Source organism: Gracilinanus agilis, chromosome 3, assembly GCF_016433145.1.
Source record: "Gracilinanus agilis isolate LMUSP501 chromosome 3, AgileGrace, whole genome shotgun sequence".
Lineage (NCBI taxonomy): Eukaryota > Metazoa > Chordata > Mammalia > Didelphimorphia > Didelphidae > Gracilinanus > Gracilinanus agilis.
Window position 1 is genome coordinate 291,015 of NC_058132.1, and position 15,213 is coordinate 306,227.

The 15,213-nt window shown below is 65.8% G+C and overlaps 1 protein-coding gene across 1 annotated transcript; it reads right to left on the reverse strand.

Moving 5' to 3' along the window:
• Positions 1–351: 351 nt before the first annotated feature.
• Positions 352–2,953, reverse strand: ZBTB45 (zinc finger and BTB domain containing 45). The gene is made up of 2 exons (XM_044670983.1): positions 1,359–2,953; positions 352–1,275 (listed from the first exon to the last, which is right to left on the reverse strand). The coding sequence occupies exons 1-2, from the start codon at positions 2,887–2,889 to the stop codon at positions 1,019–1,021; spliced, it is 1,788 nt and encodes a 595-aa protein (XP_044526918.1). The 5' UTR covers positions 2,890–2,953; the 3' UTR covers positions 352–1,018.
• Between the last annotated feature and the right edge of the window lie 12,260 nt (positions 2,954–15,213).

The window sequence follows — 15,213 nt, forward strand, 5'->3', positions numbered from 1 at the left end:
GCCGAAGTGGCTGACCCAGGCCGACCGCCCTCTCGAAGAGACGAGGAAGCAGCAGAGCTGGGGAAAGCCCCGGCCTGGGCCTGGGCCTCCTGGGGCAGCGCAGAGCTCAGTCCCCTTCCCCTCCAGAGCGCCCAGGCTCCTCCTCCGGGAAGGGGCGGCTCTCCCCAGGGAGGCGGAACTTCCTCCCACAGCCCAGGGCTGAGGAGCCTCAGGTGGGGCGCGGGGCGCATGGCTGTTGGGCCCTAGGGCCCCCTTTCAGGGAGCAAAGGCAGCCGCCCAGTTGGCTCTTTCGGGGCCCCAAGAGCCCCCCCGGGGACCACAGGCTCCTGCCCCAAGCCGGCGGCCTTCTCCGCGTGCTGCCCAGGACGGAAGCAGGCGCGCCCTCCTCGTGGGCATTCGGCTTCTCCGAGCCTCCCCACAGCCTCCCCACAGCCTCCGTCGTCCCGGAGCCAGGGAGGCCCCCGAGCCCAGGCTGCTCCAACGTCTGCGCATCCGGGCGGTCAACAAGCCTTTATTAAACTGCCTACTATGTTCCAGGCATTGCACTACATACTGAGGATACAGATACAAGCAGAGGGACACTTGCCGGCCCTGGAGGAGCCCCCGTTCTCCCAAGAGGCCAAGAGGGCGCCGAAAAGCAGGAAGGGATGGGGGAGGGCGAAGGGGAGCTCCAGGGAGGCCGGCCCCAATGCAGAGTCTGGGAGGGAGCCCCCCCCCCCCCCCGCAGGAAGGCACGTTCCCCCTTCAAGGGCCCCCGTCCAGAGTCCCCTCTGAAGGGTCTCCTACGCGCTGGGTCTTGCTTCCTGCCAGGCCCAGAGAAGGCCCCGAACACGCAGGAAGCCGCCCACAGGGGCCTCCCCGCGTCCCCCAAAGGGCTTCTGGGAGGCCAGGCCTGGGGCCGGGGGAAGGCTGGAGCCTCCGTCTAGCCCCTCCAGGGGTCCCCGTGGCCAGGGTTGGCGGTTCCAGGAAGGAGAGCGGCTGGGCCGGGAGGGAGGCCAGAGCCTCCGAGGAGCCGGCGTCAGGGGGCAGGGTGCGAGCTGAGGTGCCGCTCGAGCAGCGTGCGGTGGGAGAAGACCTTGGCGCAGAGCGGGCAGGGGACGCGCTCGGGCCGGTGCGTGCGCATGTGCACGTTGAGGGAGCTCTTCTGCGTGAAGCGCTTGCAGCACACGGAGCACTGGAAGGCGCGCACGCCAGTGTGCGTGACCATGTGCTTGAGCAGGTAGTCTCGGAGCGAGAAGGAGCGCCAGCACACGGAGCACTGGTGAGGCTTCTCCCCTGGGGACACAGGACAAGCGGCGTCAGGGGCGCCGCCGCCCCCCCCCCGCGGCCCCCCCAGGCTCCCCCCGGCCTCCTCTCACCTGAATGAATAAACATGTGCTTCGTGTAGTTCTTGCGCGAGCTGAAGGTTTTCTGGCAGTGGCTGCACTCGTAGGAAGGCAGGTCGGGGGGCCGGGCCCCGGGCCCCTGGGACGCGGGCGGACCGGGAGCTTCGTTGTGCTGGAGAGGGAGGGGCCCCAGCCCCCCCAGGCCGGCGGCTGCCGAGGAGGCTGGGGCCGTGGAGACGCCCCCGCCTCCGCCCCCGCCGCCTGCAGAACCTTCGGGCTGGAGGGGGCTGAAGAAGGGAGGAGGCTGTGGGGGCCCCGGAGGAGGCGCGGGCAGGTGGAAGGGAAAGAGGCCGGCGGCCCCCGAGCTCTTCACCCCAGTAGAGGAGGGGCCGCCAAAGCCCAGGGCCCGCGGCTCGGGGGGCCGAGGCCCGAAGCCGGAGCTCGGAGCCGGCCCCAAGCTGCAGTCGGCCCGAGCGGGAGTCGGGGGGGGCCCGTCTAGAGGTTGGGGAGCCGTATCCCGGGGTGCCCCCTCGGCCACCTCCTCGCTGGGCCACACGGGGATGAAGCTGTCAGGGTACACCTCCTCAGAGGCCCCACCAAAATAGTCCCTCGCTCCGGGGGGTTCCGAGGAAGCCAGATCCGGCCCTGTGGTCGGGGGTTCCTTCCGGGGCTCTTTGAGCCCCTCGCTGAAGAAGCCTCCCCCCCCACACTGACTAAAACAGCCCCCACTGCCCTCCTCTTCCTCGGCCCCGTCCTCGTCTTCATCCTCGTCCTCTTCGTCTTCGTCCTCGGGCCCATCCCCCTGGCCCGGGCCCTCTCTGGTCCCTTCGGCGCCCCCCGGCCCCGACACCGCGGCCGCCCGACCGGGCGAGGCCTCGGCCTCCTCGTCCTTGACCACCACGGGCAGCGGCTCCAGCAGCTGTAGCCGGACCGGCTGCCTCTGCTTGCGGCTGTGACAGCCGTGGGGCCCCGAGTCCACGGCCACCACCGACCGTGGCGGCTGCGCCGAGAGCAGGTCCCGCAGCTTGTAGCGGACCTCGGCCCCCGGCCCCGGGCCCGGAACACAGAGCTCCGCTGTGGAGGCAGGGATGGCAGTGGGTCCCGGGGCCCCCTCTTCAGGCCCCCGAGCTCCACCACTGGCCCCGCGGGCCTGGGAGATGATCTGCGTGCACTCATCGATGACCGTCTTGATCTGCAGGATGGAGGCGGCCGTCAGCACCTGCAGCGCCTCGCTCTGCGCCACCACCAGCGAGCCACTGTACAGGAACTCCACGAGCTGGCGCACCGTCTGCGCGGGCACCACAGGGGGCACCAGGATCTCCGAGTGGCCCAGCAGCAGCTTGTCCTGGAAGAAGGGCGAGCCGGCCGCCAGCACACAGCGGTGTGCCCGCAGCGAGGCCTCCCGGATGCGGACCGTCACGTCGCAGAAATGGCCGCCCAGACGCTGCCCGTTGAGGGTCTCCAGCAGCGAGCGGGAGAAGTTCTGCAGGTGAATGTAATGGACCGCCTCCGCGGCCGCCGCCGAAGCCGAGGCCGGGGCCGGGGCCGCAGCAGAGGTCGCCATGGCCGTCCCCCTGCGCTACAGAGACACAGAGGGTGAGAGGGGCAGAGGCGGCCTGGCATGGGAATCCCCCTCCCCAGGCCCCAGGTCTGAGACTGCCCCGAGGGGCCTTCCACGAGTCCCAGCCTGGATATAGCCCCAGCTCCCTCTCCAGCTAGCCCCTGGCACCCTGGCTGGACCCACACCTCCAAGGTGCCCCTGGATCAAGCCCACACATTCCCTCGCGCCCCATCGGACCCCACAGGGAGCCCTGGGTCACAAGATAACCCCACATAGCTTCCCCATTGGTCAACGGCCTAAGCCACCCATGCTCTGGTCCCTTCCCTGTCAAAGCGCCATCCCATGGGGTCCGGCCTCCTCCCCGCTGCCCCTGTGCCCCACCCTTTGGGTTCCCCGCTGCCCCGCAGCGCCCCCTCGGGTCGGGTCCATCCTGGCAGTTGCCCCCGTGTCGCACCCTTTAGGTTCCCTCCCTCCCCCTGCCACAGCGCCCCCTCTGGTCCAGCCCCTCTTCGCAGTCGCCCTTGTGTCTCATCATTTGGGTTCCCCCGGCCTCACAGCGCCCCCTCTGGTCCGGCCCCCCCTCACGGTCGCCCTTGTGTCTCACCCTTTAGGTTCCCCCTGGCCCCACAGCGCCCCCTCTGGTCGGACTGCGGCCGCCCCGGCCCTCCAGCACTTCTCCGTAGGGTTGTTCTCTTCTTGTCCGGCACCCACTTCCGGCCTCAATTTCGAGAGGCGGGACTGAGGAAGGCGACGGGAAGTGACGTCACACACAGGCCCGTAGGCGAATGGCGGTCTCGGAAATACCTGGGAGAGCCCCGCCCCGACCATAGAGACGGGCGGCCTCTCGGGCCTTGCGGAAAGCGGCACCATCGAGAAGGGCCGCTCTCTTAGCTTGGAGGACCGGGGCAAGCGGCGCGTGTGCCGCCCGGCCGTGGCTGGCTGGAGGGGGCGGGGGCCACGCGGGAAGGAGAGTGGGGAGGGGGGTGATGCGGGCTTCGCTGCGGGCGGTCACGTGACGCGGGGCCCCGGGCGCCCAGCCCTGCACCCCTTCGCCTGTATCCGAGGCCCCCCAACATCGCCCTGGCTTCGGCTGGTGCTGCCAGGCCCCGCCCAGGCCCTAAATCATTGCCCCTCCCCCAGATTCGGACGGCCTCGGCTCTTTGGCCCCGCCCCGCCCCGCCCCGCCCCCTTGGGACCGGGGCACCACCTGGCCGGGCTGCCAGCAGCTGGCCTGAGATCGGAGGGCGCCCCAGAGCCCAGGCCCCGCAGCAGCAGGTCGGCAGGCCGGCCCTCCAAGCTCCTCCTGCCCTCCTCGGAGAGCCCCAGCCAGCCCCAGCCAGCCCCAGCCAGCAGGCTTCCCTTCCCAATGGCCCAGAGTGCCCTTCCAAGCATTTCTGTGGGAGGAGATTTGGGCGCTGCCAGGGAGCCGCTCTGATTAGGGCCACTTTACAGGGAAGGAAACTGAGGCAGGCAGCAGTGAAGTGACTCGCCCAGGCTCCACATGCACATTGCTGGCCCCTCTCTTTCATAAGCTGCATTTCCCCTTCCGCTTCCACCCTCCCGGGACAGGGAGGGCAGGGAGGGCAGGAAGAGAAGGCGGGAATAAAGGCCTCCCTGCCCTCATCTGGCTCAAGGTGGCCAGTTCCTTTGTGACTCCCTCCTGGGCGCCGAGCCCGAGAGCAGCCACCAAGGCGGGCTCGGCAGCGGGCTGGGCGAGGAAAGGACCTTGAGCAGGGCCCACCGAGCCTTCCTAGAGGGCGGCTGGCTACGGGGAAGCCCCGCCACGCCACCGCCAGGAAGTCTGGGACACGCCGTCCAAAGGCCTGCAGGTCCAGACCTTCTAAGCCAGCAAAGCTCGCGAGGTCTTCCTCTGGTGATTGGCCATTTCCGTCTCCGGCCCATTTTTCAGAGGAGGAAACTGAGGCCGACACAGCTGAGTGACCTATCTGGGCTCGCCCAGCCAGAAAGGGTCTGAGGCCAGCTTTGGAGGGCCAGGCCCCTCTCCCGTGCCCACATCCAAACTGCCGTCCTCCCCCCACTCCCCACGAGAGGCCTCCGATTCTCGGGGAGCAGCGCGGCACTTCCTTTTCCTCAGGCCCAATTCCGAGGCTCAGAGAGGGAGGAAGAAGCCAGCAGACGTGTTGTGTTCTGGACTCGCTGCAGTTGCCAGACGTGACAGAGTGCCGATTTGGGGGCGATTCCTTCGAATGGGGGTGCTGGGAAAATGAGGTTCTGGACCTGGGGCAAGTCATTCCGGGTGTGCCCAGAGCACTCTGGGCCCAGTCAGGAAGCCCCGAGGACAAGTCCAGCCTGAGAGAGGCTGGGGGCCCTGGGCAGGTCACTTGGCCTCTGCCTTCCTGTATCCTCAACTGTGAATTGGCGATCAGAGTAACGGGCGCTTTCCAGGGGTAACCCTCGGACACGGAAGGCTCCCCCCCCCCCATGGGCGTCTGTCCCCATGAGCTCTGATGAGGTGTGGCAGAAGCGAAGCTTCCGCGGCTGTTTGGAGGGCCGTCCGAGCAAGGCCAAAGGTTCCGTGCCAGGGAGCGGCCCCCTCTCCACTTTGGCACCCAGCCAGGCTGGTGAAGCTTCTGGCCCCCTGCTCCACCGAATGACGCAGAAGTACAGGCCGGCCCCCTCCCAGCTGAAGAAGCTCTGCTGGAGAGCCTGTCGTTACCGTTCTCGTATAGATGAGGGAACTGAGGCAGGCAGGTTAGATGACTTGCCCAGGGTCACCTCGCTACTAAGTCTGAAGCTGGATTTGAGCTCGGGCCTCTGCCGTGTGATGAGATAGACAGTACGGACGGATGAACTGGGCAGAACTGGCCAGGAAGGGGACGGGCTGGGATGCCTCTTGGGAAGCTTCTCATGAGAGCCAAGGCCCGACCGCCCACCAGCAGGGCTGCGTATTCAGAGCGACGGCCAGGGGGCGGACCCTGGGCCAGTCACTTTGCAAGAAGAGCCCTTCTTGTCCCTCTGCCTCGGCCCAGTCGCTCCCCTGAGAGGGCGGCCCGGGGAGGCGAGGTGGCTGCCTTCAGAGCGGCACAGAGGGGGCGACTCCAGGCATGGCCGCCGTCCTCGCCCTCCCTTCTCTTTCCGGCTAGCAGACAGCTCTTGGACCCGCTGCCGCTGCCGCTGCCCCTGCACAGAGTCCTCGCCGGCCCCCAGCGCCTGCCGTGAAGGGAGGCCGAGGCCGAGGCCGAGGCCCGGGGCGGCTCTTCTCTCCTTAAAGGGGCGCAAACGAAGGCCCTCGAAGGCCGCAGGCTCCGCAGCCGGGAGAGGGTTCGGGGCCGCCTCCCTTCTGGCCCTCTTCTGCTTTGGGGCCTCTGCAGCCCTCAGCACCGGGAGAGAGCAGAGAATCGGCCTCTCCAGGCCGTGTCCCCGCTGGAGCCTGGAGGCGCCACGGCTCGGCTCCCCCCCAAGTCTACGGAGCAGCCGGCTGGGAGCAGGGCCCGGGGGGGGGGGAGGTTCCCCTTTTCTCTCAAGACGGAGGCCGGACGGCCCGACCAGCGGCCTGAGCTCTCGCCCCTCCCCACCTGTGCCAGCCCGCCCCGCTGAGGAAGGAGGCCCTCCTGGGCACCCCCAACCGCTGTCCCTGCACACCCAGCACAGCAGCCACTCTCTTGGCGGCCCGAGGGACGTCTCCAGGCCAGAGAGGGGCGGCTCTCCTGTTCCCCGGCCAGCCAGGGGCGCTAGGGCTGGGCTAGAGCCAGGCCCAGGAGGAGGGGGAGAACTCCTGCCTAGCAGCAGCGGGGCACGCGCACCGGGAAGGGCCCCCAGAATGACGGAAGGAGACGGCCGGCCCTCATCGGGCTCGTCTCACACTAGTCCTGGGATCCAGAAAGCAAGGCAAAGCCAACCCCAGTTGGAGGCGGCGTCCAGCCTCACCGGATCCTCCCCCCGCCCTGGTAGGGGAGGGCTAGCGTCATCCTCGTTTTACAGATGAGGAAACTGAGGCAAACAGGGGCGAAGCAGCCTGCCGGAGGTCACGTCCAGAGCACGCGGGGGGCAGAGTGAGCAGAGCGCCGGGCCTCGAGCCAGAGCCGCTCCTTAGACACGTCCTAGCTGGGCGACCCCAGGTAAACCACTTCACCCTGCTGACCTCGGTTTCCTCACTTGTAAAATGAGCGGGAGCAGAAGACGACAAACCACTCCAGTATCTCTGCCAGGGAAACTCCCAAGGGGGTCACGAAGAGTCAGGCATGACTGAAGAATGACTAAATAAAGGAGGTCACACACCTAGAATGGATCTGAGGCTGGATTTGAACTCAGACCATTCTGACTGCAGGCCTGGAGCTCGATCCGCTGCGCCACCCACCTCCCAGCAGTCTTCTCTTGGTCTCCCACAGACCCGGGATCCTGGAGGTGCCCTTGGCCAAGAGCCACCTGGCAGCCTCTCCGGGGAGTCTCCCCGCGGTCCACGTTAGTCCTTTCGTGCGGGGCCCAACACGCAACCCTCTGCCAAGGCGGGGTGCCTGCAAGGGTGCCATCTGCGGGTTGGGAGGTCCTCATCCTGGCCAGAGGAAGGGCAGGGGGCGGTGAGTGGACTCTCTGGGCTGGCCATGGGGCGCATCGCAGCACGGGCCCTTGCCGAGTTCCAGCTTCAACACGTCCTTGCACTGCGGTGGTGCCGGGAAGTCCCCGGGGCACAGACCTCCGGATCCAGGGCTCGCCAGTAGTGTTCGCCGGAGCCCGACGCCTCCGTCCCCCGGGAAGGTGTCGGCCACCATTCGGGAGACCCGAATTCCCACCGAGGGCCGGCGGGGCTGGGCGTGCCCAAGCCAGAGGGTCCGCTTTCCTGTGGAGGCTCCCAACTTCCTCAGCCAGCGAAAAGGTCACCTGGAAGGGTCCAGGCCCAGTCAGAGGCTCTGGAAGTATTTTACCCAAATACCCACCACTAAAAAAAGGCCGGAACACGGGGGTACAAAAGGGCGCAGCCACCCGGCCTCCGTTGTTACCATCTTCTCTGCACGTGGTCCTCCGCGTCCCGGGGCAACGGGCCCTTCGGGACCTGAGTTTGAGGTAACGGGACCGTCCTCGGGGGCCCCTCCATCTCTCACGGGTGACCCCCAGCCCTGTGCCTGCCGCTCAGCTCTGCTCCCGCAGCCCCTCTTGCCCACGGATACACGGAGCCCCTGGGGCGATCGTGCCTGTGTCTGCATCCTGCCACGCGGCATCCGGCCCTGCCTCTGCGAGGGTAGACTGGGAGAGGCCGCTTGGGTTGGCGCCACTCCCTTCAGGAAGAGGGCCGCCCGTGGCTTCCCTCGCATCAGCCGGTGCTCCTGGGATGGGGGCCCAAACCGGGGTGCCAGGGGTGCCCCCTGAGAAGTAAAGATGGGGGGCTGCTCCTGCTGAAGCATGAGGCACACACACACGGCGAGAAGCGTTTCAGAAGGCTTTGGAGAGGGAAACACTTGTGTCTTTGTTTCCCTTTCCAGAGATACGCCCGTGTCCTGCAGGAAGGTCCCCCGGGCCTCCTTATCTCCGGCTCTGCTCCCGGCTCAGGGCCTGCCGAACCAGAGGAGCCCGAGATCGGAGCCTCCCATTCCCCCAAGGACACGCGCCTGGGGAAGAGGCCCAGAGCTGGTGGAATCCTGCCCTTCCGGGCCACAAGGCCGGCTGGGAAAGGGGTCCCCAGGGAGGGAGGGCCCGGCTGCCTGCCGTGCTAAGAAGCCTGTTCCCCACCTACCTCCTTTGGGGGAGGTTCCGGAGAGGCCCGGCTGCCCTCACCGGCTCCGCGGTGCCAGCGGAGCTTAGCGTGAGCAGGAAGCGGGCTTGCGAAGTCCACAGACAGCCAGGCCCCCCGTGAGAGCAGGGATCCCCCCTTGGAGAAGTGGGCGGCCCCGAGCCTGGGCTCCCTCCCCGAGGCTGCTCTTTTAATAAGTTCACATTCAATTTGCTGGCTGCAAAGGGGAAGAGACAAAATTGACTTGGGGGGGGGGGGAGGCCTCTGCTTCTTTGGAAGAGAAAAGGTCCCTCTGTGTGGAAGTATTCCCAGAAGAGGAAGCCTGTTGGGACCTGGGAAAGGCCAAGAACTTCCCACTAAATCCGAGTGTTTCCCAAACCTCAGTTTGCTGACCTGAGGCAAAGCCCAGTCAGGGGGCGCCTCCGGATCCAGGAGCCCCAAATAGGTCTGATCTGAAAAGATGCAAAATGCCAGCCACAAACCCTGAAGCCGGAGCTTTCGGAGGGAGGGGGCTGGGCTTTTCTTAGTCTGGACCAAGGGCCAAAAGGTCTGCGGCCGGAGAAGACGGCCGCCTCCCGAGAAGCTGCCGTACCGGGCACAATCGGTCCCTGTTACATTCCCGTGGCCTGCCGCCTCCTCCTGGGTGCCTGGGCTGGGGAGGCCCGAGGTGGGAGCCCGAGGTGGGAGCCCGAGGTGGGAGCCCGAGGTGGGAGCCGGAGGGGGCCCAATTCTGTCAGTTCCCTCGGCGAGGGGACGGGCTGGGCTAGCGGGAGCCTCCAGTCACGGGTCCAAGACCTGATGTTCCTTTGGGAAATCCCGGTCCAAGCCTGCCCACCCCCTTTGCCAAATGGTAGATGTCGGGTCTCGGAAGGCCAGGAAAGGCCTTCTCTTCGCCCAGGGCTCAGCACATAGTAGGTGCCCACTAAACGCTTGTGTTCGAGACCCTCCCTAGAAAGGACTTTGAATTCCTGATCCGATCCCTTTGGACATCTCCTCTGGCCTTCCCCGTGCCCAGATCCTCCGGAAGGGTCTCCTCGGGGTCCCCCAGTGGGCTAGAGGCCGGCGCCACCCTCCCCAGCAGAGCTGCCCTTCCCTCCTTCCCCAAGCCACCCGCCCTCCTCTGGAGCTCTTCCCCAGTCGTATGGGCCCATCCTTCAGGGCCTCGAAGGGCCACGAGGCGGACATGGCCGGCCGCGCTAAGCTTCCCCTGAGGTGGAGGCCCGGATTCAGTCCCGAATGACAACTCCAGTGACTGGCTTCAAAAGAAAAGAGATTTATTCCTTTGGAACAGCGGCCGGGAGCCGGGTGCGAGAGTGGGCGTTCTGGCCAGCAGGGCTCCCGTGAGCAGAGACGAGGAGGACGTGGCGTTTTGGCGTCTTGCAGCCAGGAGGGGTGCCTGGAACAGTTCAGGGGATGCTGCTTATCGGAGTAGAGCCGGGGGGAGCCAAGGGGGCCGTTTCTCTCGGGGCCCCTCCGAGCTCGCTCAGCGCCACAGGAATCTCCCTGCATTTCTTTTGACCGGGAGCCCTTGTGGAGTCTGGGGGGTCCCGTGCCGGCCGCCTCCAGAGAAATCCGAGGGGCCGCCGGCCATCCTGGGGAGGGTGCTCAGGGGAAAGGCGGAGCAACGACGGAGAGAGCCGCAACGGAAGCCCCGGACGACCCAACGCCGGCCACCTCGGCCCCCGCAGACGGGCGCCTGAAGGCAGATCCTGCCCGTGGCTGCTCCCCCAAAGAGAGGGGCCAAGCGGGGCGTTCACACCTCGAAGGCCCGCGGGCAGCAGGGGCGACTCGGCACGGGGCACCCAGGCAGAGGGCCTGACGGCGACGTGCCCGAAGGGCCTGCTAAGGCCACCCAGGAGGGGACTGGCCAGGGGAGGCCTTCCTGCCACGCGGCCACACGGACCGGCCCAGCTCCAAACCCAAAGGCGCGGCTGAAAACGGGAGTCGAGGGAAGGAGAGAGCCAGGGCCGGCCCCGGCTGCACATGCCGTGAGAGCAGGCAAAGGAGAGGGGACACGCAGGACCGTGGAGCGCCGCGGCCCAGGGAGAAGCGGCGGCCCGTGCAGGCGGCGGGACGACGGCTCTCCTTTAGCACCGTTTCCTCGGAGGTGTCCAGGGTACCAGCGTCGCCCTGAAACACGCGGCAGGGGACGGCCTCGCGCTCTCGTGCCCGTGGCGGCGCTTCGCCCCCCGGGCTCCCGTGGCCGTCGATGGCGGCGGGCTGGCGTTCGGGGGGCACCGGTGGCAAGGCTTTCCCGTGGGCTCAGAGCAGAGCCGGCGGCAGAAGGGAAACGGGAAGCTGGAGAACGGGCCCAACAGAATGAACCGATGCCAGCCTGGAGGAAGGCAAAGGCTCGAGAAGGGGACAGGACGGCCCGGGGCTCCTTTCTGAAACGGAGCGCCCACGTGAGCGGGCCGGAGGGCGGCCACGAAGGAGGGGGCCCTGCTAGCTAATGGGGGCCAAAGAGAGGAGGAACCCAGGGAGTGGGTGGAGGCGCCAGAGCAAGGCCCGGGGAGGAACAGGAGGAACTTAAGCAGGGAAATCCACTGGCCGAGAAGTTCGGCCTGCAGGGCGCCTGCTCTGGAATCGGAGAACACCCCAATTCAAGCCCAAATGACCGATTTCCAAGTCGGGCTGCATAGACGCGACGCCAGGGTCTCCCGGAAGAAAGCCCAGCGAGGACCAAGAGAAGCGGCCCAGAGGCCCGAGGCCTCCCCCCGCCCCCGGCCCGAGGCCTCCAGGAAAGAAGCGGCCGAGCACAAGACTATTCTGCCTCCACCAGGACGCAGCTCAGGATTGGGCCCAGGATGGCCCACGCTGCCCAGCTGAGCTTTGTGGCCACAAAGTCATGAATGTTAGCTAGAGCTAAGCAGGGATTCGAACGGGTTTTAGGAAGAAGGACGGACGGACAACAGAAACGGAGGAGGGGTGAATAAATGCAGCAAGAAGGGCAACAGCCACAACAGAGAACAGCCCAGAGCCCACCAAGAGCCTTCTTTCTAAATGCACACAAGAGGTCCTGGGTTCCGATCTGGCCTCAGACGCTTCCCAGCTGGGTGACCCTGGGCGAGTCCCTCGGCCCCCACGGCCCTCCCTTCCCACTCTTTTGCCTCGGAGCCCATAAATAAGTAAACAATGAACAAACAAAGAAATAGGGCAGAAGGCCCAGGTTGGGTGTCCCAAGCACGGTGCTTTTGCCATTGTTGTTCAGTGTTTTCAGGGCTGCCAGCTCTTGGGGAACCTGTCTGAGGTGGTCTTGGCAGAGACCCTGGAGTAGTTGGCCATTTCCTTTTTCAGCTCATTTTACAGACGAATAAGGGCATTGAGGCAAAGGGAGTTAAGTGACTTGCTCAGGGTCACACAGCTACGAAGGATGGATTTGAACTCGGGAAGAGGAGTCTTCCTGCCTGAAAGCCAGGAAGCACGGAGAGAAAAAAAGCCTGGCAACAAAGGGATGTTCCGCAAACGCCTGCCCATCTAAACTCTTAGAGGCAACACTGTCTGCGCTGCCCGGAGCCCCGAATAGCAGCCCAAGACGAAATCCCGCTCCCTTCGGGAGCCGCCTAGCAGAAGGGCCAACCAGGGAGAAACCAGGAGCCTAAAGAAAGAGTTGGGCTGCTCCGCCTCCTCGGCAAGGGAGAAGCACCCAGACGGAGGCCCCAAATAACGAGGGGCTCACGCCGCTGCCCCAACAATGGGAAGGCCGCAGAGAGACCTTCAGGCCCGCACTTTCCCCAAAAGGAAGTCGATGTAGCCACAGAGGAAATGCCAGGGAGGGGGGGCGGCCAGGGAGCCTCAGGAGAGCTTCGTTAGGCTTTGGAGGAACAGGCGGGCCCCCTACTATGCCGACGCTTGCCAGAATTCCAGACAGCCGGCACTCTGCCGGGGCCAACTCGGAAAGGCCCAGAGCCACGTCTTCCATGGGGATGAGGGCCGAGCTCCTCGCCCTTGGCCCCGGGGGTGCCGGGGGTGACTGGCCCCAGAGGGCCTTCTCTGCCTTTTGGGGGAAGCAAGATGAGCCAAAGGAAAGGGAGACAGCCCGGGGCTGGCCTCCAGGGCACCAGCACTGGATCGCCTCCCAATCCCATCTGCCCAGGATCAGGAAGTACCGGAGGGCTGGGGCTCTCCCCCCAAGGCAAGCTCCTAAGGGAGCCCACCCGAAGCCTTCCTGGGGCCAAAGCAGGGAAGGAGAAAGGCCCAGGCTCTTATCTTCAGAGAATAGTGACTCCTCCCAGAAATCCCTCCAGGGGACCCAGAAGGACTCCCCCACAGGACTATCTCCAGAAGGTTCAAGGCTCCTTTGTGCATCTGAGGAGGGAGGAAGCTGCTTTTGTCCCTCCCTAAAGCCCCAGCAAGGGCCCTGCCCTGCCCTGCCTGAGAGCAAGCCAGCTCTCACCCCTAGTCCTGGCTCGCACTGTGCAAATGCTCTCCCAGAGAATGCTGGGAATAAATACGGGCGAAGGGGAGATGCTGCTGTCCCTTCTGGGGAATTGGGGAAAGACGGCTACCAAGACGTTGGCAGAAGCGGGGCCGCCCCCTCCATAAAATGAGAGTAAGGACCAGCCGCAGAAACTATGGCTCCTGGTACAAAGTGCTTGTCAAGGGAATGAAGTTGCCCAAAGATGGAAGCCTATTCAGTGCTCATGGTTAGGCGGGGCCAACCTCATGAAACCCACCCTGAGCCGCTGTAGGACTCTCTTCCTCCTCCTCCTCCAAGGCCCTGCCCTTTGCTCCTCCGGCCTTCCATCTTCCTCAGCTTCAGCTTCTGGGGGCAGTCCCAACCACTGATCTGGTGCTCCTGCTGTCTGGTGGGCCATTGGAGGGAGGAAGGGAGGTGCCTGTTCTACAGGGCTCCACTTTCCTTGGAGCCCCCTCAGCGGAGGAGCAGCCCCTGGGGCGCCCGTGGGGGATGCTTCCTGGAAGTGGGGTCCTGACAGTGAGGAAGTGGCCTTCCCAGACCTCTGGCTCTCTCCACTCCCCCAAAGTGCCCACTATTTGCCCAAGACCGGCACACCAGCAACAGGACAAAGAGCAGGCCTGGGTGCTCCGGGGTTTGATGCACGAGACCAACCTTCACTGAGCTGCCTGCGGGGGGAGGTCACGAACCAGGACGCCCAGAAGCACCGGACATAGGTCTTGGGGGGGGCCTGCCCCTGGGGGTGCCCTGCAGGGACTATGTCTAGGGGCTCCCCCCCCTTCTCCAGGGTCCATGGCCATCCTGGGGCAGCCCCTGGCTCCCCTTGGCCTACCCAGAGCTGTGGAGGAGTTGGGGGGTGCCCCCACAAAGCTGTTGACCTAGCCAGGCCTGGCTAGCCCCCACCCACCTCTCCTATCGGCACGAAGGCTGAGCAGGATTTGGGCCCCCCACCTAGGGACCCACCTGTGTGCCTGAGCACAAATTAAGGCAGCGTGGATTCTTAGCCACTCTTGGTGGGGTTTTCTTGGCAGATCCCCAAGGGCTTTGCTACCTCCTTCAGACCCTTTTACAGAGGAGGAAACTGAGGCAGAGAGGGGGAAGAGATTTGCCCAGGGTCACACAGCTACTAAGTAGGAGAGCCCCGAGAAGAGGGAATGCAAAGAGCCATGAAAGGCAACTGAGACAGGGAGGGGGAAGGGATCAGTTTTTGTCTCTGAGCAATGGACACAGAGACAGGCAGGAGGGTGGCAGAACGCGGTGGGGGGGGGGCTACAGTCAGAAAAACCCGAGTTCAAATCCAGTCCCAGACATGGGGGCAAGGGGTGAGAGTTCGGGTCTGGTCCTGGGTGCCTGCCTCAGTTTGCCTGGGTGTATAATGGGCAGACTAGCTTCTCGCCTGGGGTTAAGGAAAGGATCAAACGCTTTGAATGAACAGAATGCTTTGCAACCATTGGGCGCGCGGTGTGGACACGCTCCCTTCACCATCATCATCTCCCCTTAGCAATCAGGGGCAGCCTCCAGACTGGGTAGCTCTCCAGCCCCCTGCGGTAGCATTGCTCGTACGCATGCGCAGAATGGGCGTGAGGGGGGGTGGTGGTGGTCTCAGAGCCTCCTTCAGGAATGTCCCTGAAATCGAAGCCCTTGCGCTTGCGCACCCCTGCGAAGCACTCCCTCCCCTCCATTCCCGCCTCGGGTTTCCCCTCCACCACCGCCCCCGCCGCATCCTAGGCCGCCTAGAAGCAGTGCGCACGCGCCACACTCATCCCCCCGCCCCCGGCGCCTTTCTTCAGCACCTGGACCCCGGGCCCCGCCCGCGCGCGGGGCGTCTTGGCGTCAGGTCGTCGCGGCGCGCGGGGGCCGAGAGCAAGGCGGTTGGCGGGCGGTGCGGTGACGTCGGTTATTTAGCCCCGCCCCCTCGGCGTGCGTTCTCTTTTGCCCCTCCTACGTCTCCTGCTCCTGCTCCTGTTCGAGCGCCTGCCTGCTCCTCCCGTTCCTCCCGCTCCCTCTCGCGCTCCTACTCCCGTTCTCTTCGGCGCGGCACGGCCGCGGACCCCTCGCCAGCGTCGGGCGCCGTAGCAGCTAGCCCAGCAGCCGCGTTCTTTCATCCATTCTTACGCGGGCCCCAGGGCGGCGCGTGGCGCAGGCCTGGGCCGTTGGCTAGCCGAGCGAAGCCGAGCGGGATCGAGCGGCGGCGGCGGCGGCGGCGGCGGCCGCGGCGGCGCGC

What these genes read in the sequence shown, in the direction of transcription:
- ZBTB45 (XM_044670983.1), bottom strand. Translation starts at nt 2,889, where the DNA reads ATGGCGACCTCTGCTGCGGCCCCGGCCCCGGCCTCGGCTTCGGCGGCG. An exon ending in GCACATGTTTATTCATTCAG is followed by an intron (nt 1,276 to 1,358) that starts GTGAGAGGAGGC and finishes CTGTGTCCCCAG; the next exon opens with GGGAGAAGCCTCACCAGTGC.